The sequence below is a fragment of the Chamaea fasciata genome, unplaced genomic scaffold (genome assembly GCF_029207755.1).
Source record: "Chamaea fasciata isolate MVZ Bird 193981 ecotype frontalis unplaced genomic scaffold, bChaFas1.0.hap1 SCAF_10, whole genome shotgun sequence".
Taxonomy (NCBI): Eukaryota; Metazoa; Chordata; class Aves; order Passeriformes; family Sylviidae; genus Chamaea; species Chamaea fasciata.
Window position 1 is genome coordinate 18,446,650 of NW_027094095.1, and position 22,272 is coordinate 18,468,921.

Here is a 22,272-nt window from a genome sequence, read left to right on the forward strand (position 1 = left end):
ATTGATTTTTTTTATGGTTTAAATTCATATGAAATGCTTGCTAGCTGAACTGCTGCTTCAGCCCTACCATATTAGAGCAGGTCACTAATGTGCTGTAGACACCAATTTTTATCTTCACCATCTGGTGTTCTGGGGTTTTTTTTTCCTCTTGAAAAAAAAGACAAGAGACACTTGCTGGAGGCTATTACTGGCTCTCTATTCCACCGAAGTGAAACTTAACAGGAAATCTGGCATATGTTGACTGAATTCTGCACATTAATACAGATTTGAACACAGTTGCTGGCTGATAGGTGGTCCCGCTCCAGCTGCTAAGGAGGTGATGCACAGTAGTGGAAGCAGAACTGGAACATAAACTTTGCAAAGTGCTCTGAAAAAGGGCTGTTGCCTTTCATAGTCTTGTTCTCTGCGAATAAGAAGCTTTTGGTAATTGCTTATGGGACTAAATAAAAAGGAGGATAGAAATGGATGAGACAGTGAGAAACTTGTAGTAGAAAGACTTGGACAGGAAGGAAAAGAAGAAAATTTCCTGAGCCATCTTCAAGGTGAACATTCAAGTGAGGGGAACAGGGTCAATAAGATTTTGGGGCTTATTCTGAGGTTTTCCTTTTTTTTTTTTTTTTTTTTTTTTTTTTTTTTTTTATTTATTTATTTATTTTTATTTTTTTTTTTGTTAAAACAGAAAAAAAAAAATGGAATGGAGCCTGATTGGCATTTCATATGTAATGTTCATGTGCAAGGCTGTACCTAGGCTTTAACACCCTAAGTTTCATGCTGTAATTGTTACCAGGAGAAGCGGGGCAGAGATCTTCCACTGAGATTTTCTTTTGTCAGTTCTTCAGCTCTGAGCAGACCTGTGCCTGGGTCTGCACTATATGGACTCAAGCCTGGCCTCAGTAAGTGATTCAGGTAGGTAACCATGGGTCAGATCCATTTGATCACAGCCTTCAGATAAATTTTATTTTGTACTACCGTCTACTTTTGAGTTTGACTAGTCTGATTGCAAAGCTGTGTGTACTCAGTCCTGCCCCTTGGAGGTGGGATGAGCCGCCGAGTTTCTGTATCACGCTGTTGGGTTGTGAAGTGGTTCTTGTTTGCTTTTTACACTGTTTCGAAGAACAGCTACGTGTGGTGTTCTACCTGTCTGTACTGTTCGGATCTACTCGCAGAAGTTACTGCAATTTTATCTGGGTTTTGCGTTTGTTTCCTAATGTGTGAATGATGGTGGACCTCCTGATGGGCCCTTTAGACTTGTGCACCTCCCTCTCTCTCGGGGGTTGCGCTCGCGTTCTCCACCGCCGCCCGCGCCGGGGGACAGCCAAACCTCGGCCCCGGGGAGGAAACAAAGGCCGGTGGAGCTCTCCCGCTGGCGGGCCGGGGGCAGGTGCGGGGCGGGCTGAGGCCGGCGGGGCGGGCCGGGCGCGGAGCGGGGCGGGCCGGGCCCGCTCTGGCGGCGGCGCTGGCGCTGCTCGCTCCGCGCCGGGGCGGCTGGTGAGTGCGGCCGGGGCGGGCGGGCGGTGAAGGGGGCAGCGCTGGGGACACGGTTACTGCGGGCTGGACGAGCTCCGGGAGGAATGCGCCTTTCCTCCGGGCAGCCTGGCTGGCAAAACTTTTTGCAGTTGTGTGAAACTGTCTGCGGCGGTGGCGGAGCCCCGGGCGCGCCCCGGGCCGTGCCGGTGAGCAGAGCGGGCAGTGCCCGGAGCGCAGCCCGAGCCCGGCGGGGCAGCGCCGGGGCTGCCGCTCTGGCCCGGAGCCGTCGCGGTGTGTGCGGACACGGACACGGACACGCGCGTGCAAACACACACACACGTGAGTTTCCATCCGTTCCAGGCTCCGTTTGCACAGCCCTGGGTGCGCGGGGGTCCTGCCTCGCTGAGGCGAGGGCAGCTGGTAGGGACTGCGGGCGCCGGCAAAGGGTCTGCTGTTAAGTGGATTTTTTAATACGGTGTTATCTTAATCTATGCGATACACCGAAAAAAATCACTGCCATTATTTTGTGTGATAAGTTTTTCTCCCTTAAGAAGACAAAGTCGGGGGGGGGAGGAGAGGGAGAGGAAGCAGTTTTGTACCCTTGTGATTGTAGAGACCGTGTACTTAGGTCTGGTCTCCTATCTGTGATATAAGTTTAGAAAAAGACATTTCTTGTTGCAGACTGCTAAGCTGTATTGCTGGAGCTTTGTTCTTTAAGCTGTGCTCTGTGTGTGGTTTCTTGCACGTTCTTATGGTCTTCTAAAAGTTGCAGTAGAAAGCACAACTCAAATCCAGCTATATGGGGAAAAATCTGGTTTCACCAGGCTCATATCTCTGTACTGAAAATTAAACTAAAAGCAAACAAACAAATCAACCCCACAAACCAAATCTGCATAATCTGCAAAGAAGCAGCAGTTCTTACCACCATGTAAAGCTGAGAGATGTATTTAGCTTTTTTTACGGAATGCTAGGTGAACGTTTCAGTCAAGTTAGATTGGCTGTGTCCTTATCCTCCTGTGCTGCGCTGACCATTAACCATTTAGGAATGTCTTCCAGCATAGGCTTTATGCTATCAGATAATGAAATAGAATCTCTGAATATATGATTTGACACCATAGAGAATATATTTACTTTTGGTATTAAGGACTGATATACCTGAATTCTACTCTTATGCCATTAGGCCAACTTCTGTGTCTCGAGCAAATATGTCTTGGAGTGTATTATTTCTAACAGTTCCACTGACTTATTTGCTTGCAAACCCAGGCTCTGAATCTCTTAACAGATCAGATGTAGTCAAGTGACTTGTTTTAATCAGCAATGGTGTGATGTAAGTCCTCATCAGTATGTGCTGAAAATAAACAGAAAAAGTTGACTTGCTTGGGTCTGTGCTGAAATAGTCTGGATCCACGCTGTAGGTTTTGTGAAAGGCTGATTTGTCAAATGGTAAAATGGAGCTGGTAGTGATCAGTGAGAGGACCTGGAAGTTCTGCAGAAACAGGAAACTTACATTAGAAGCAGAACAGGTATTTTCTTCTAGGCATGTTTCACAATGTATAGGCTGTTTGAATGACTTTTAAATACTTTAAATGCTGTGTCTGTTTCCCCATTATAGGATGACCTGCCAGCTCCTTCCAGAACCACACTGAAAGGAGACTAAATGAAGGCTTTGCAGCAAAGTTTTTAGTTTGAACTCCATATATAGATCTAGCAAACCATAATTTCAGAAAGTCTTAAATTACCAAAGTCTGAAGTATAAAGTTGTGGTAACTAGTGAGTTACTTGCTATGTGTTCCTAGCAAATTTCTGCAAAGTATCAGAGCTTTCAGAAGAAATTTATGCACTAGAGAAGCTTTGTACTTAAGGGATTTTGGGAGCTGGAGCCTGAGCTTTGTAATACCTTGGTGGAGGTGCCCCTGTATCTCTGTTCCACAGTTCAAGTGTTGGTGTCAGTCTGCAGCAGTTTGCTGAGGAATAGCACTGTCACACGCACAGGGTGACACTTGTGTGCCCTGACAGTGATTTTTAAGCCTCTTATCAGACTGTGTGTACAGAGCACTGTGGTTTGTGGCTGGCGGTACTACTTCTTCTCTCTGCAACTTTAAATATTTAGTCTTGATGTTCTACATTTTTGGTGGGTTTAATACTTTTCTTGAGGCTCTCTATTTGTACTGTATTGCATTGGTCTTTTATGCAGGATGTACGATAAATAAAAACCTTAAATGTTTCCACCACGGATACTTAAGCTTTGCCAAAGAATAATCTTCACTCCTTTTGCTGCACTCCCTTCCCAGTCCAAAAGATGACACCACGGAAATGGCCTATTACTGGAAATGTCCAGAACCATGGTAGAAGTATGAGTGCTGCTGTACTTCCCTTAAGTTAACATTATGTATGTGAAACAGGCTTGGAGAGAAAATGGATGTGGCACTTTGCTCTCCTTAGTCTAAAAGGTAATGGAATAATGCTGCTTGGGAGTGATTAATTTGAGTTCAGCCAGTTATTTGAATTTGAAGATACTTCAGCTAAAGAAAAAAAATAGAGCCAAACACAACCACAAGTAGATTCCCTTTCTAATAAGCAAGTTCTCTAGTGGAAGAACTTATTCATTTGGCCTCATAGTTTTTTAGTAATAACTTTTTTTTTCCAATTTGTAAGGCTGCATTTAAAAATTGCTTTTGAAAAATTACATTCTCAGGTCCTTGAAGTGTAACATGTACCATGCTGTTTGAAGTACAGGCAGTGCCTGCACAATTCCTGTAATAAACAAAATGTAAAACAGTTGAATTTCTGAGATAATTTGTCTCTGTAAAACTTGTTAAATGGATGTTGGCTTCAATTACATCTTCTAGTAGTACCAGATAAAAAAAGCTTTCGTTTAGATATATTTGTGTGCATAATTTTGCGTTCTCTGTGCTTCCTTTCAGTTTGTTTCTCGAAATTGATTTTGGTTATAATATCAATAAACTATTAAAGACAAAAGTGAGCCAGAGCACTTACAAAACTCTTTCTTACAGTTACATATTAACATTTTTGGCTTCTGCTGTGTTACACACCCTTTTCTGTACTGGTATTTCTTTCTAAGCTGAGGTAGCCTGGATGGGTTTCTTGGGTTACTGTGCAATCATGTGGTTGTGTTTTTCTTCGTGGCCATACATGTAGCAGGGTGTGGAGGGGAACCAGGAACCAATTCCCATTCTGAGATGCTACTGCTGGTATGTATAGCTTTGGCTGCCCAGCACCCTGGCTTCCTTGTGCCTGTGCCTTCCTCTAGGGAATAAGGTGAGAGAGAGCTTTTCAGTAATGGGAAAACCAAGAGCAGCAGCAGTGGTTTATCCAGAAGAAGAGGACAGGACCGAGGGTGTTTGTGCCTGCCTGTGGCACAGGGTGCAGGCAGGCAAACGCAGTGCTGCAGGGAGCCCTTGGCAGGGGCTGCACAGGCTGCAAGCCTCCAGACACTCCTTTGGAGTTCTCTATCAAGAGCCACCTGCTGCTTGTAGGGTAAATAAAAAAGCTGAAGGAATATGTGCAAGTATGCAATTGCTGCTGATATTTCTCCACAGTGACAGTCTGAAGGGGAAGAGAGTATTTCAGGTGACTCTCTTCCTTGTTCTGCCACCTGTGCCTGTGATCACCCACTGTGATAAACTCAGCTTTCTGCAGAGTAACTTTTGTAATAAGTTTCAGAATCTCTTAGAGATCTGTATTTAATACCTGATCTTTGCTAATGGAGAAAGGGAGCCAGGAGGCAAAGTGCTGAGGCAGAGCTGGCAGCCTGCCTGCTTTGCAGGCTGAGCCTGGGCACAGCTTGCTCCTCTGTGCCATCTCACAGACCTGCCCGGACTGAACTGGCTTTGTGATCTCTCCTGTTCCAGAGTGTATCATTTTGGGTGTTGAACTACCCTGAAACTCTCTACAGAAATTCCTGTGCCAGCTCAGGAAAACCAGCAGTAAACCAGGCTGGAGGTCTGCCTGGGCAAACACCCCTCCCCTTCCCCTAAGATGACTTTCTGCCCTCCTAAAGGGCTTCACCACTATCCTCCTCCTTGTAGGCTCAGTTTTGCTCTCAGGACCTTTCAGTCCCTCTCTAAGGTTGGCTTGCATCCTCTCACAGCAGCTTTCTGTGCCAACCCAGGCCTGTCTGCTCTCTCCCTTTTGCATTTATACAGAAACAGGGCAGAGGCCATCAAAGTCCCCCAAACTGACGCCAGCCCTTCAATAAAGTTGTAGCCAATGTATTGAAACATCTTGGTTTTTAATGGACAGGGAAGAGGCAGAAAACCATGGGGGTGTGCCATGGATCACATTACGGCTTGCAGGCTAAATTTTATAATGACTTCATCATTAAAATACTATTTGTGTTTTCCTTCAGAAATGTTTGCATTAATAATGAGTAACTCAACTTAGAGCTGGTTTACAGGCAAGATTTAATTTTTAATCAAAATTACTTAAAGATAATTTTAATCACAGTTTCAATCAGCAAAATCCTTGACTTAAATAACTGATATTAAGTTTCATTATAAATATACATATTTAGTGAATTTATTGAAGCAAACAAGATTCCAATTGAATAACAACCATTAAAGCATGCTATCTTGCAACTAGCCAAACCTTTTTTCAAAAACATTATCTGGGTGATATTTTATTTCACTAACTCTTTATTCAGGTAACTAGTGTAATATATTCCTACATAGTAATGCGAATTCTTGATTTTTATTTAAAGAACAGTGAAGAACATATTCTGACATATATATAGAGGAATTTATAATCAATTAAAATATATAAACTGTAATTAAGACAAAGTTCAAGATATGTATTGGGAAGAATTCTTAAAGTGTGCTTTTGCGTTTGAAAAAAAAATTAACTAAAATCCCAAATCCTTTATCACTTTTTGGAACAGAGGGTTTTTCCCACTCAAAAAAAAAAAATCTTGAATGTTTACTCAAGAGTGGTAGAGGAAAATGCAGTTCATAGTCCATCAGTTTGTGATCTTTGTGGCCACTATTGGCTGAAATGAGGTAATTAAATAAATTGAAATGAGGAAAAGAACCTTTTAGACAAAGGTATGCTTTTGGCACTTGACAAGTTTTGAAGTATTTGCCTGCAAGTATAAGAGTAGGCTGTTAGCTCAACTCACCTGTGGAATATGCAATATGTGATAACTGCTGGAGGTCTGCATGGTGGGATGGGAAATACCAAGTGGCATAGAACAGGTGAATAGAGATTGTTTGCTGTCCTTTCTCATAAAAAACCCCAAGAACTATCGAGCTTGGGAGAGCAAATTTCACAGCAAAATACAACAATTCTTCATAAAGTGAGTAGCACAACAGGGGAGCTCTCTGCTGCAGACTCTGGACGACTCTCTTGCCTTTTTAAGTCTGGACTGACAGGTTTAGCTGTTTTTCTACTAACTTCCAACAACATTTTTCCTGACTACTCAAATTCTTGTGTACTTAATAAACAGATCTGAAATATGTAATATTTGAGGATTGTTTTTATAAACGGATATGTTTAAGGGTTATTTTTTTCTTCTCAAGTTTAAGCCTGCCCTGATTAAGGTAATTTGGCTCTGATTTGGCTGCAGAAGAGAAGAGCTGGAGAAGGAAGTCCTGCCAGGACATGTGACATGCCGGGAGCTATGGGCTGTCTGATCCCACATCTCGTGCCTGGTGTGGACTGGGGCAGGACCACTGAGGTTTCAGCTGCATAGCTCTGTCACGGCTGCACAGCTCCCCTGAGACCAGGCTAATTCTGCTGGGAGGACTTCAGATAAAGCTGTGAAGACAACCACTGTCTGCAAGGCCCCTGGTGTTGAGCTTTTTGCACGCAGGCTGGTGCAGATGGCCAAGGGCTGCATCTCCACTTCGAAGGGCTGGGATGTAAACTAGCTCCAGGTTCAACTTCTGCTTGGTGCAGCTTCCATTGGGAAATCTCCAGAGTCTGCCCTCTGACCCTGAGACCTCAGCTGGATGCTTTTCTACTCCTTCTCATCTTACCTCAACACCTCAAGACATCTCTTTCAAAATTATTTGTCATTTGAGCTCTGCTGTGTGACAGTAAGTGTTTGTAGTGTAATTACTTCAGTGGAGAATTATGGATGTGTAAATATTTTTTCCTTTGGTTAGTACTTCAGATAAGAATGGGACATCATTAAGCTGAAGTATTTAGAATAAATTCATAGTTGATATTTTAGATTTCTTTAAGCTTTTAAACAGATGAGATGCAAAAAGCAACTGCAGCTTTCTTTACTCTCCTTGTCACTGCAAGGAAGAGATTCATCTGTTGAGATGATTACACAGTAAGATACAACATGTTCAGAAAACCTTCCCTGTAATTTTCACAGTTTTGTTTGATTTTTTTTCCCCCTGCCATTCTTGCCCAAAATGCTACTTCTATTTGCAGGCATTTGGGCTGTTCTGTAAAAGCTTAATGTCAAGCTCAGTAAGTCCTTTGCTGCCTTGATGTGTTAGAGCTGAGGCTTCTCTGCTGGCAGGGTTCCCAGCACTCAGCTACTCAAGTAGCTGTTGTTTGCAGCTCCTCAGGGACTTCTGGTCATTACAGACTGAATTTGATTGTCGAGCACTTCCTAGGTGAGCATGGGGAATGTACTGACTGCCCAGCTCCCCCTTGTTGCCGTGAACAGGGAGCAGTGGGCGTTGAATTCCAGTTGACTCATTGCTGTGGATCTGCATTGCTGAGGCTTTTTATTTTTAGATGGAGGGATGCTCTGTAATATTTCAGCACAAAGGATGATTTACTTGTTTCCTTCCACTTCTTGTCCTTAAGCAGCTGTTCTTAGTTCTGACTATGTGCTTAAATTTGGTGCTCTAAGCAATATAGTCTTTTGTAAAAAAGTGGCTGGCCGGGTTCTTGAGGAAAATGGACAACAGTGTCCAGTGGCCTGCTTTCATGTTGATTACTGGGTTGGAATTAAGAAAAATCAAGGAAAAGAGGCTAAGGAGTTAGTTCAGAAAAATAAAATATTAAAAAAGATAATTTTCCAGAAAATATTAATTATGGATTAGTGTAATTTTATTTAAAATTATTGTAAATATTGCACAAAATAACACAGGTAGCAAAACATAAATGACAAAAGGTGGACCTTTTTAGTTTAAAGCTTGTAATGTAACAGTGGTGCGTTAACCAGCCTGCTGGGGATTGTTTAATTTGCTTCTCAGTCCCTGGGGAGATGAAATTTAACTGTAAAATAACCACAAGGTAATAGTAGGCTAAGTGAACCTGATGTTTATCCGTTAACAATTTTAGCTGCAGAGGTGGAAAGCCTATGCTTTTTAATCTTTCTTCCTGTAACCACTTCTTCTAGGAATTCTGTTGGTTGCCACTCTGTATAATATCTAATGTGATTAGGATCTTGTGCCACGGCTGTGTTCCTGGGTTTTGCTAAAACTGTACAATACCTATTAATGAATTGTTAAAACCCTTCTTCAGATACTGACAGTGAGTGTGAGGGCTAGTGATGATCAGACACAAACTCTTCCTTCTGTGCTGTGAGACCCAGCATGGAGTCCAGCAGCCATGAGCGATTGCTGTCAGATCTCCTGTGTAAATTAGTCTAGGTTTGGTTTGGTTCATAAAAAAGGCAGGAAAATTGCCAAAGCAGCTGACATTGACCCCGCCAGAGTAGCAGAAGTGTGATGTAATCTAGAATTTGGACTCCCTCTCCATCATCAAGTTTAATAACTTTGTGTCCAAAATAGTGCTGAGTAGGTACGAGAAATAAACCCCAGCACTACTGCTGTTCCTGGGACTTGCTTTAACCTGTGGTTAGGTAGGGAATTGGATTTTGGTTTTAAAGATAACTGGGCTGTGTGGTGCTCACAAACCTGTGGGTTGAGAGCCCAGTAAAATAATTCCTGGCTTTAGAATAGTCAAATATCTAGAAAGTATTTTTCCCTTTTCAGCACATTTGTTTAAGTCCTGTAGTAGTAAATAACAGATATGTGCTCAGAATATAAATGCCCGTAGTATCTTATATGCATACATTTTTTACATTTATTAATGTATAATTGAAAAACCAAAAAATATTTTTTCTGTAATGGGCCTTTTATTGCTTAATCAGTAAAATGGAAGAGTTATGATTTATGCTTCCCTGTCCCAAATTGCTACACTGAGAAATGGAAATAATGATGGGGCTGTGGCTCAAACATGGGATTTCACAGCAAGGATGGCTTGGCTGTTGCTCAGATGTTCTCCATGACCTCCAGAAAGTATTTTTCTTAACTTCCACTTTGTTGCCTGTACAGTATGACTGCTAGTGTAAAAGAACTGTGCTGGAATTTTTAAAGTAGGAAAATCTTTTTAAATTCCTGATTCATCCAAGCATCATGCACTATGGTCCTTCAGAATATCTTCTGCATTTACCCTGTACAGTTTGAATTTTTAATTAAGGCCTCCATGTATACGCTCTCTCATGTCCCTGTCACAACCCCTTTGTCCCCCAAAAGGGAGGGTATGGTGATTGAAGCAAGGACTATTAGCTGATTGTTAACCTTTCTTTTTCCCTTCTACCCTTCCTAGGATGCAGGGGCTTTAATCCAGGATGAACGAATGCTACTATGACAAGCGCATGGACTTTTTCTACAACAGGACAAAGACAGACACGGCGGATGAGTGGACAGGACCACAGCTCATTGGTGTTCTATGCTTTGGGACATTTTTCTGCCTCTTCATTTTTATTTCAAATTCATTGGTCATAGCAGCTGTGGTGAAGAACAAGAGGTTTCATTTTCCCTTTTACTATCTTCTGGCCAACTTAGCAGCCGCAGACTTTTTTGCTGGAATTGCCTACGTCTTCTTGATGTTCAACACGGGCCCGGTGTCTAAGACACTGACAGTCAACCGCTGGTTTCTGCGCCAGGGTCTCCTGGACACCAGCCTGACAGCGTCCCTGGTGAACCTCCTTGTCATTGCCGTGGAGCGCCACATGTCCATCATGCGCATGAAGATCCACAGCAACCTCACCAAGAAGAGAGTCACCTTCCTAATTATATCAATTTGGGCCATTGCCATTTTCATGGGTGCCGTTCCAACCCTGGGGTGGAACTGCCTCTGTGACATTACTGTCTGCTCATCCCTGGCACCTATTTACAGCAGAAGTTACCTGGTGTTCTGGAGTGTCTTAAACCTGGTTGTCTTCTTCATTATGGTGGTGGTTTACATAAGAATCTACATGTACGTCCAGAGGAAAACCAATGTCTTGTCGTCACACACTAGTGGGTCCATTAGCCGGAGGAGAACTCCTGTGAAACTTATGAAGACTGTCATGACTGTCTTAGGTAAGAGACTACAAACCATGGTGGGCAAGGCTGGCAGTGCCAGTGAATTGGTTTGTGTTGGTTTGGTTTTGGTTTTTTTTTTAATCCAACCAACAAAAAACTCCACAAAAATTGCTCAGCCCTCCTGACGCAAAAAAACCTCACTGAACTTGTAAGTGCTGGAGGCATCTAGACTTCTTTGTGCTTTACACAGTGAAATAGCTGTTGCACTATGCAGAAACATGAGATAAAGGACTGGTCAACACATAGAAGAAAAGTGTAGGCGCCTTGTTACAAAACACAAATTGTGAAAGTAAAGGGTTTTGGCACTTCTTTTTTTTTTTTTTTTTAGCAGGAAGTTACAAAATCACTTTGGAGAAAGGCTTGTGAAAGTTTATAATAACTTAGTAGAATATTTTCAAAATAATGCTTTCTAATATTTGCACAAGACCATGAGCACTAATGTTGGATGTCGATAGTTTTCTTCGCACATCTTACTCTTGGCTGTTTCCTGGACATAGAAAATTCTTCCCCCTGGAAACGCACCTTCCTTGGGAAATGAAAGAACGGCTGGTGGGTCTGTGACTTCGATAGAGGTTTGCTTTTCAAGGGAAGGATTCACCTTCATTTTGTGGATATTGCATGGTGCAAAATACTTTTAGATAATGATGGTACAGTCTAGCCTTAGATCTCTAAATCATAACGTGAGGTTTGCCCTGGGTTCTACCCTGAAGACACTGTTGATACTTGAGCAGCTTAGATCACTTCATCAGGGAATTGTGATGTAGTGCACATTAGAGATGAACTGAGCAGGCGACTGATCCTTGGAACAAATGCCATCTGTAGCAGTCAATTTTCCCAAGAATTACTTGAATCTGAGCAAGATGTGTCCTGGAAACCAGATATGGTGTGAGCAGAGCTCCAGGTGGGAGTGGACATTTGTGAAGCTGGACTCAGGTGGTAGTGGACTCTAAACTCATAAATATGCCTTTACTGCTCCAGCAGCTGTTCTGAGGTTGGATGAGCCAATGAAGCAAAGCTGGAGCTTTTGGGAAAGCTGATGGTCACATACCTGGGGCTCAGTTGTGTCATACTGCAGCGTAGTAGTATTAGAGAGCTCTGGGAGAAAGTTGTAATTTTTCATGGAGGTGAGACTTGCCAGGGTAGGAAGTTCCAGTTGAGGACACTTTCTCCCCTTGCAATTTTTGGATGCGGTTTGCACAGTCAGGTATCTGATTTTATTATTTTTTTTCTGAAATAATAGTGCTGTGCTACATAACGCCTTTGTCTACCAAATGATGTCTTAAAGAGCTTCAGAAGCTGAAAGCCATTAAACTTCCCAGTGCCTGACCTTGTAAAAGGAAGTGGACTGACAGTTCAAGCATGTACAAGGTTCTCGCTTATACTTCTGCGTCTTCTGGTGTTGGCTTGTCCTCTGCCAGAGCCTTTTCTTTCTAAATCCTTCCCCAGCTGTTCTTCTTTTGAGAGTCAATTTGGTGGCTCTTCCTGTCTCCCTGCTCTTGACTTGCAAGACCAAGGTTTGATCTTCTGCCCCACCTAAGCTCTTGTGCAGTGAAACCTAAGCCATCCACCTGGGAGGAGAGAATCCCTGCAGGAAAACTCTGAGTTGCTCCAAATATGATCCTGCCCTAATGCATAGGGATGAGTAGACTGTAGTTAACTGCTGCATTGGAAAGAGAGAAGACAGAGCACTTTTAAAAAGCAGTTCTCTGAGCATTTCTGTTGAAGGCAGAACTGCACCCTGCAGCTGAGGGGGGAGTTGGAGGGACAGGGATGGTGGCTGCCATCCCCTCATCCCTCATGGTCCTTTAGCCTGTGGCAAGCCTTCGGTGTTCTCTGTGACCATGCTGCTGTGTGGAAATAAACCCCACGTAAAATCTTATTTCGAACTTGATTTTTCTTTTACTAGGGAGTGGGGTCTTTGAGCTATGGGTTGATTTGAAGTTCAGCATTAGCTGCTTCTTACTCACAGCATATGGCCTTTCAGCCATGAAATTGAACTATAATTTAGGCAGAACATTTAATGTTATTGTGTGCTGAGCCGGGCAAATTTAACTTAGTCTGACTGCTACTTTAGAGATCATAATTTTGTATATTTACTTTGTCAGTCAGAAACAAAACCGAAACAGACCCTGCTTCCAAAGAAGTTAAATTAGTGCTGGTGTTGCTGAGTGTACCGTCTACTTCAAGCTCATGGGTCAGAGGAAATGTATCTTGGCATGTTCCTTCATATCAGTTCTCCAAATTTTGACTCTGAGGGGCTTTTTATAACCCTTTATTTCTAAGAATGAGAACTTATTTCTTTAAACAGTTTGAAATGTGCTCTCCTGGCCAAGTCATTCAAGCACTGGGTGCAAAATGTATTAAAAACCAAATAGCTTATTTTCTGGACTTTCCAAATACCACAGGAGTCACCAAGTGACCAAAGTGATTCTTCCAAAATTCTGCTCATAACCACCAATGCAAGAGCCTAGAGCTATATGCAGCACATGAGTTTTGCCCAAAGGAGTTTTTGGGGGTTTTTTTTGGTTTTTTTTGTTTTTTTTTTTTCTGAAACGTCTGAAAATGCTTTGGAGTACATGCCTGATTTCATCTTAACTAAAAGCCTATTCCAAGATGCTGTGCTGGATGAAGCATAATAAACCCCAACATCCTTGCTCATGTGCTCTGTTGGTTTCATGGGACATTCAGCACAAAATCCTTCTCTGCTGCTGAGTGGAAGGAGGCTCTGTGTGGCTGGGTACTGCTGGCATGCTGCTCCTCCCAGCTTGCTCCTGCTCCCGCCTTGGGAAGGCTGGGCTGTGGCTGGCTGCCCTTCCAGCAAAACATCCCTGTCCTCTCTGGGTGTTCTCCTCCCGTGGCCCTACAGTTGAGAGTTGGGGGAATTGAGATTTTTAGTGTCATTTCATGGATTCCTGGTGACCACAGCTTCAGGTGGCTTTTTGCACCATCATTTAGGCTTGGAGGGTCCCTTCCAGAGGCTGGGAGTCAAGTCCCTGTCATCTGCATATTCCTGCCATAACCCCTAATAGTCCATTGTGACGTTCCTTTGCCATGCTGAACCACAGGGAGTTATCTAGTTGAAACTGGAAGATTTGCAACCAAGAAAAAGGAGCTAAAATCCTCTTGGGCTGACCTTGTGGCATAATCCCAGCTCAGCCTGTGACTGTAGCTTTAAAAAAGAGTGGCTGCAGGTGTGCGGGTGTGTGATTTTCAGGTGGTTGTGTATGTGGTAGCTCCTCTGAACCTGGCAGTGACATTCCTGCTGAAATAGCAGCTTTGGGGTGGAAGATTTTCAGTTTCAGTGAATTTATAGTTTAATTGGTAACTTGCTGTTTTAACTTGGTCGCACATGTGGCATTGGCAGCTAGAACCTACTGCACTTTTTTTTATCTCTCAGTGTTGGCATGCTCAGGGATGGCCTTGATGTGCAGAAGTTTATGAAATGATGCTTTTGAAGCATCAGTGGTGCTTCCAGATCCACGGGAATTAATTTTTAAACAGAGATGATGTAATTTACAAGAAATTCCATAGTTGAATCTAATGGAAAATCCTCAAACTAACCTTGAGGCATTGTGACACCTGATCTCCCATAATCTGGTGGAAAAACTCCAAGTTGTTCTAATCTATGTGGCAGCCAGGCTGTATTTCCTGCCACTTTTGTGAATTTTAAAGAGTTCCAGAAGTTAAATTATTTTTGGAGTGTAGCACTTTGTCAGGGAGGGGAGCTCCTATGGGATAAATATTCTGCAAACAAGAAAATTGCCAAAGGGCTGAGACTAAGGTATATTTTTATGCTTAACCATGGTTCCCTCTGAAAGCTTGGTGGTAAAAATAACAAAATCTGAGCAAGGCTGTGAGTCTGAGACATGCCTCACTTTCATCTCTGTGGTGCTAAGAGCAAAATGTGGTTTTGATGGAGTCAAAACAGCAACCCCATGAAAGCTTCATCCAGAAACTTTGACACCGTCACTGCATTGCCCCGTCCTTGTTTTTGGCGTGGGAAATGTGTGGAGACATGCCTGCAGGTGTCTTTTATCTTGCTTTACTTTTGCAGCTGAAACCTTTTAGGGTTTTTCTTGTATATAGATAGACAGGGATATATCCTATGAGTTCGTGGACTACTCCTGCCTGCAGTCTTGGGCTCTGTTTGAAGGAGAGGTTTCTGTGTCTTTTGTTAAGTGTGCGTTTTGGGATCTTTTTCCTCTCCTGCTGACTTCCATAAAAGCATGGTTGCACCTTGCACACTTCATGGTACAAGTGGTCAAAATGCTTTCAGCCTCTGTTCTAAGGAAGGTTTGTTACCATCTCAGTTTCTGCATGGAGCTGGTGGATTGGCAGCTTTGCCAGTGACCCTTGGTAGGCAGTGAAAGCTCTGTGTCCAAGAACTTGCTGAGACACTTAACTAGGCACAGTATTGTCTGGGTGGTTGGGTTACAGCACTTGTTAAAACTGATGGGATTTGCTGGTGAACCCCAGGACAGCAAATCTGTGCAGTTTTCTCCATTGTAGATGATAAGAGAGAGCTGATGCCCTGGTCACAACTGCTTACTCAGCATGCAGGAGCCAAACCAGTGTGTAGTACAGAGACTCACCAGGGAAAACAAGTGTTGTGGTAGCAGCATGCAGCTCCTGATGCCAGTGGGAAATGGAGGAATGTCACTGATGTTAACCAGTATCTCAAAACTAACACCATGAAATTAGTACTTAGCATCACAAAAATCTTGGTACAGCGGAGTAGAAAGTTCAGTTTCTGAAGACAATGGTCTCTTGCCTTTCTGCTTGGTGTTGCCTAGAACAGAGTAAATCAGTTGAATTTTGTCTGTAGTCCAGGAGCTCAAGATCCACAATACCTTGTCGTGGATACATTTTCAGCAATCATAGTGCTTGCTAAATCCCAGAAATCCACTTAGCATACCATTATGGCCTGCCTGTCATATGGGCAATGTCCACTGCAGTCCTCGATGGGGTCAGTGTCAGTGCTGCAGGCAGCAGCCTGTGTGTGCAGCACGGCTGGTGGGGTCCCTGAGGTGCTGCTGATCCCTGGCTCTGGCACTGCCTGGCTCCTGCTGTGATCCAGGCTCCCTCCCACTGGTGGTTTCCACAGCTTGGATTCAGAAATATCTGCAGCTTTTAAAAGATGAGGTGGACTTGCTTGTTCTAGGGTTAGAAGTGTTGAACAGATATCCACATCCCCAGGGAACATTTAGGCATGTAGATGCTATTATTTGTTGAATCTTTTTTTTTTTTTTTTCCTAAGCTCCAAAATGGGGAAACTGCTCTGATAAGTGATTGGAATTTCCTTGGTACATTGTTCAAACTGTGACTGCTGGGCAGAGTAGTAATTTTCTATTTCTGTATGTCAGACAGCAATTGTGGCTTGTGCTAAGTTAGTATTATCATGCATATGGCTACCCCTTCCCTGGGCTCTGGGCAAGGGATCATGGGGTGCAGTGCAGTGGGGAGACCAAGGGGCAGATGGGGCAGTCCAGGGCCCCTCTCCAGCTTGCGGCTGTGGCTGCATTTGGTAGCAATGTTACCCCTCCTCACCCTCACTTACGGTGTGGGTGTGCAGGAACATGGGAAGTTGCAAATGCAATATTGAGCTGCCTTCTAAGCTGTGGTTTTAATGCTTTCTTTGTGCTGTGTTCAGTCTGTCTAAAGATCTCCCTTATTCTCCCTTTAATTTTTTTTTTGCCCCTCTAGCAGTTTCCCCCCACCACTATGCAAATACTTTCTTATACTTTTTGTGGTTTTGTTTTGGGTTTTTTTTCACCCTTTCATTTCTTTGCTCTGACTGCTACATCCTTCACTTCGCCATCTATTTGTTTCCTCCTCTCTTTTCCTGTGTAACTACTTTTTTTTTTTTCCTGCAGCCGAATTACTGTGTCTCAGCATGCAGAGCCTGGGAGGGAGCAGTGGAAGGAGGTGGACTCAGCTCTGACCAGGGAGCCCACAGTGCTTGAGCATTGTAGGCCATGGCATGCATCCTACACTAGCTGTGGGTTTCCCGCCCAGGACATGTTTAAATTATGTGATACCTGTCTTATTAATTGGCACTGCAGAGTCAGCTGACTTGGGTGGCAAGCAGACTTGTCTCTTTAGATCATATGGCAGTGGTAGAAGTGAACCACCTGATATCTTCTCCTCCAGTACATGAGAGATGAACAGAGCAAGTGTGTTCAAGTGCCTGTTCTCTGCTTTTAAATGCTCCAGAGCTCTTGTTTATTTATCAGCATGGATAAATCACTGTTGTGATGACCTTTTCCTTTGTGTGTTTGAGTTGATGCTGTCAGCAGCTCAGAGTCTTATTCCCTGCAGTCTTCTGAGACCTGCCCTGCCTCCTGCTCAGGGCTTGGCAGAGGAGCTGTAGCGAATATAATCTTGCTACTGTCATTAGAATCCTCTCCTGCTTTTCTCATTTTTGTATAGAATTTTGACAAACTCAATAATCTTGTAAGATATTAAACACTCCAAAACACTAGAAGTTTGAAGTCAGGTTTGGTTTTCTTTTTATTGTCTCCTGTATTTCTAGGTGCCTTTGTTGTCTGCTGGACCCCTGGCCTGGTCGTCTTATTGCTTGATGGCCTGAACTGTACTGACTGTGGGATTCAGCATGTTAAAAGGTGGTTTCTTCTCCTGGCCCTGTTGAACTCTGTCATGAATCCAATAATTTATTCATACAAGGATGATGAGATGTGGGCTACCATGAAAAGGATGATTTGCTGCTCCTCTGAGGATAAGAGCCAGGAGAGACGCTCATCTCGGATCCCCTCAACAGTTCTCTGCAGGAGCACGGATATCTCGGGCCACTACATTGAAGATGGCATTATTCAAGGGACAATCTGTGGAAAAGGAGATCTTGGTGACAAAGGAAACTCCTGAGCAGTGCAAGGGACTGACTTGGCTGGAAAAGGAGAGGGGGAAGGGAGAGGTTTTGTAAGAGGAGATTGACTGGCAAAGCTAGTAAACAATATATCCACTTTGTTCCAGAGCCTCAACTCCAGTGTTAACAAAAGTTCTTATAAATAATTGCCTGATGGAAAAACACTTTGTAATGAAGAAAACTTTCTGTGCTGCCATCCTTTTTGTCTTTCAAGTACATGAAATTGTTTTTTCGTGTGAATGGAATACCTCTCGGAGACTTCTTGTGCACGGAAACAAAATATAAGAAATGTGGAGAGACTCTTCTTAAGCTCCTGCAGAGAGAAGAAACCTGCCTGACTGTGCAGGTTTGGCATTCATTGAGTATTTATGCTTTGAATAGTTTCTGTGCATCTTGAGGAGGATTGTAGGTTTGGTTGGACAGAATTGTGACATGTTTTCTTGGTTTGTGAAGTTCATGAAATAGTTCATGCTTACTTCTTCTTTTCCTCTTCCTTACCTTGCTTTCAGAATAGGTAGTTTGATAGTTTATTAAAGCTATGCCAGAAACCTGGCTGTGATTGGAGACCCAGACCGGGCATCAGTGTGTGTGAGTATGTCTGACCATGGTGTGTCAGGATCTGAGAGTACAGAAAGCACAAAAGCCATTATTTCTTCCATAGCAGGGTGAATGCTGCAGGCAAAGACAGTGCACTCTCTGCTGCTGTTGTGTAGGCAGTCACTGAGGGTGGATTAACAGAAAAGCAGCGAAGCTGTGTTCATTATGCTCATTTCTTACTTCCCTAGATAACATCAAATGGGTGTGCTCACTCCTCTTTACCTGCTACTGAGAGAAATGAGATCCAAAACTCTGGTTTACAAGGGAACTTTTAAGGGAAGTTTAAAAACCCATAGGCCCAGGTCCAATTAAGCTATTTAAAATATAAATTAATTTACAGGCAAAAAAAGCTTGAAATCAATTTAAGTCCCTACCATACTACAGTATGCATTGATTGTCAGACCTTGTCTGGACCACATTTAACTTCCAATTTGCAAACAGATCTTACTGGAACGGGTACTTGAGGAAGAAATGATGAAACAGCGAGCAATGGAGGGCTTTCAGCATTGTGACTGATCAAATCTAGTTCTGATGCAGCCACAACCCAAACAGCTGGAGTTCTGACTTATGGACTATGCTCTAACAGAGGGTCCTGGAATACAAAGCTCTAGGGTAAACTGCTTATATTTAAACTTTCAAATTAAAACCTGGACTGTTGATTTCTCAGTACTCTAAAAAGCTGGTTCACACTGTCTGGTTTCAACGTTTCAACAGCAGTGAACTCCCTGTTGCCATTTTATCTTCAAGAGAGTTCCCTGTGTCATCTCCTAGAGAAGGTCTGATCCCTGGTATTAAGGCAGGTGACCACAACCAGAGGTCATTTTGAAAAGTTTTGGAAGTTTTGGCCACTTGGAATTATCAGAGAACAACACCAAGAGCCAACACCAAGGATGTATTTTGTGATGCTGAAAGATAAAGTTCAGCTGTGGTTTGGACCAGTTCTTCCTTTGGTGCCACTTGCATACAGATACCTGGACTGTGTTGGTCAAAGCAGAACCAGCCCTTGGCTCAAAGGCTGAGCAGGGGATTTGCAGAATGCACTGGGGGACTTCATAGCAGCCCTTAGCATATCTTCGAAACACAACTAGGCCCTGTTCAGAGAGCTCTCCCATAACATGCATTATCTTGTAGGGATGTGGCCCAGTATTCAAGGTAGATGCTGTATTTGAGTAACGCTAAAAATGTTTACACAATCTTTGCTATTATAATGCAATTTTTTTTGTGCAAATACTACTTCACTGCTTTGGTGTTCTAAAAAGCGTGTAAAGTGGTGCTTTGTAGAGATGGTGGTGTGGTGGGTTGAGCCTGGCTGGGGACCAGGTGTCCACCAAAGCTGCTCCATCACTCCTCTCCTCAGCTGGACAGGGGAGAGAAAATAAAAGAAAAGGCTCATGGGCCAAGATAAGGACAGGGAGAGATCGATCACCAATTATAGACTTGACTTGGAGAAAAATTAAGTTATTACCAATCACGTAAGGGTAGGATAATGGGAAATAAACCCAGATAATAACACTTTCCTCCCATCCTCTGATTTTCCTGGGCTTAGCTTTACTCTTGATTTTCTCTATCTCCATTCCACAATGGTGCAAGGGGACAAGGAATGGTTCATCAGTTGTTGCCACTGCATCCTCCTCGTGGTGAGGTTTCCTCACGCTCTTCCCGTCTCCTTTGTGGGGTCCCTCCCACAGGAGACAGTTCTCAATTTTCTGTAACAGCATGGGTCCCCCATGGAGTCACTAGCCAGCAAACCTGCTCCAGCAGGGCTTTCCATGTGCTCACAGCCTCCTTTGGGCATTCCCCTTCTCCAGCATGGGATTCTCCACAGGCTGCAGCGAGATCTTTGCTCTACCATGGGCCTCCATGGGCTGCAGGGGAAGCTCAGCTCTGGCACCTGGAGCACCTCCTGCCCACCTTGGTGTTGGCACAGTTGTTTCTCTCTCACCTTCTCACTCTCCCCCTTCAGCTGCAGTTGCACAGGTCTTTTTCATCCATCTTACATACATCATCCCAAACCCGCTGCCACTGTTGCTGATGGACTCAGTTTTGGACAGGGGTGGGTCTGTCTCGGAGCCAGCTGGCATTGGTTCTGTCAGACATAGGGAAGTTTCTGGTGTCTTCTCACAAAAGCCACCCCTGTACCCCCTGCCCCACGCTGCTACAAAAACCTTTCCCTGCAAACCCTCCCCAGGTGGCCTTGCGAAGGCACAGCATGCAAGCACCCTGTCCCCACAGCTACTGCAGTGCACAGTTTGTCTGGACTTGGCTGAAGCTCTGTATACAAACCTAATAGAAAATAAAATGGTACTTCAAAATGAAAAGTCTTGTTTTGCTTCCTGTTTAAATGGTGATTGCGCAATGATGGGGAAATGTTGTTTCATGTTAACTGTGGGTCCAGGGTGGGGGTGGGGGTTATTTTAATAAAATTTTCCTATTTACTAGCAATACTAGCCAGTGTATTGCTTGGTTGAATCAGGCTCTGAAGAGAGCTTGGATGAAGACCTTGAGTATCTGCAGCAGGGGAAAAAACATTAGGTCTCTCCTGCAGAGCTTGGGATTTAGGATGCAAAATAACTACCTGTGAATGATATTTCCAGGTAAGCAGGAAAAGGTGACTTCTGTGAAGGTAAAGAACTTTGGTTTTTTTACAGCACCTCATCCAGTGGACTCCTGGTCTGGGTTAAGGTCTGAGAGGTATTACCAATCATTCTACTACAAGTAAGTGAGAGGGTTTGAGGTCTCTCATCCTTTCTGTTGTCTAAAAAAGAAAAAGGAAAAAAAAAGAAAAAGCCCACAAAGGCTGTCAATAAAACAAACCCCAGAAGCCTGCAAAGTGGTGCTTGGAGGATGGTACTATTTGGAGTGACATGCCCTTTGTTGCTGCAGGATGCTTTCCTTGGAACTGCTGCCTCATGGTCTACTGCTATAAATTTCAATGTGACATGACTGGAACAGGAAACTGATCTTGCATCAAACTTTCCTACGAACTGCTACAGCACAGGCTGTGTAACGTTTCCAATATCAAACTGTCTAAACATCTACCTACTCACAGAGCAGGGAATTCCTTATTAACTCCATAAACATTTGTCAGAATAGTTTGTCTCAAGGAAACCATTAAAGCACTATTTATACTTGAGTAGAAAAAAAAATAATTAAAAGAACGGAGGGCAGTTGGTGAAGACAGTTTCTGTGGAGTTCCCTTGTTCCCTTTTTCACTAGTATCCCAAAATATCTGTATCAGTTGACTTTGCACATGCCTGCTCCTATTTATATATGTCAGTGTATATATATATACATTCTGCTGGGGAAGGCTTCAGGGTGAACACTCCCAGAAACCCCGGGACATAAGTTCATAGGAGGCAGAGGAAGGAAAGGGAAGAGTTACCAATAAGTCAGATAGTTACAAGATTCTGCATTTTCCTAGTAGTCCTGCAGGTCTTCCTGCATCAGAAAGCTTTGAGAGCTGCTGTATTGTAATAAGTAGCAAGCAGATACATCTAAGACAACATTTTCATAGCAATTATGGTTTAAAAACCTTTGTGATATTCTCCTCTTATTTTCTCTCTCCAGCTGCTCCCAAACCAAAGTTGCTTTTCCAGTTGATCATTGGGTGCAGGAAGAAACGCTCCATGGCTTTTCCCAGGGCAAAGATGTATGGTCTGTCCTCTGTGATTTGCTCTCCCATAAAGCCTGTGCGGTCACGATCATTAGAGATGCTTTTCAGAGAACTATTATTAAAAGCTGGGAACAATGAGGTTTTATTTTACACGATAGATCTTTTGAATCTTTCTGGATAAGCAGCTAGACTGATCATTGTTTAATAGCTGTGTGCGTGGGAGAGAAGTTTCCCTGATATCTGTGCTGTCAGTTTGACCTAGGTGGTGTGGGTGATGAGTCCCTCTGGGACAGCAGCCAGATTGCTAAAGCTTGAGTGCCTCTAGAGCACGACCCTTCCACTACTTTGGGGCTGCTTTACCATGACTGTTTTTCCCTCTGTATAGGTTTTCGTGAGCTTTTAAATTTTTTTTTCAG

At 43.4% G+C, this 22,272-nt stretch overlaps 1 protein-coding gene across 1 annotated transcript; it reads left to right on the forward strand.

Moving 5' to 3' along the window:
- The first annotated feature begins 7,395 nt into the window (after positions 1-7,395).
- Positions 7,396-20,542, forward strand: LPAR3 (lysophosphatidic acid receptor 3). Its single transcript, XM_066192550.1, has 3 exons — positions 7,396-7,520; positions 10,003-10,760; positions 17,296-20,542. The coding sequence occupies exons 2-3, from the start codon at positions 10,025-10,027 to the stop codon at positions 17,643-17,645; spliced, it is 1,086 nt and encodes a 361-aa protein (XP_066048647.1). The 5' UTR covers positions 7,396-7,520; positions 10,003-10,024; the 3' UTR covers positions 17,646-20,542.
- Positions 20,543-22,272: the final 1,730 nt, after the last annotated feature.

Coding starts and splice junctions, on each gene's coding strand:
- LPAR3 (XM_066192550.1), top strand. CDS start 10,025: ATGAACGAATGCTACTATGACAAGCGCATGGACTTTTTCTACAACAGG. Junction 10,761..17,295: donor GACTGTCATGACTGTCTTAG/GTAAGAGACTAC, acceptor CTGTATTTCTAG/GTGCCTTTGTTGTCTGCTGG.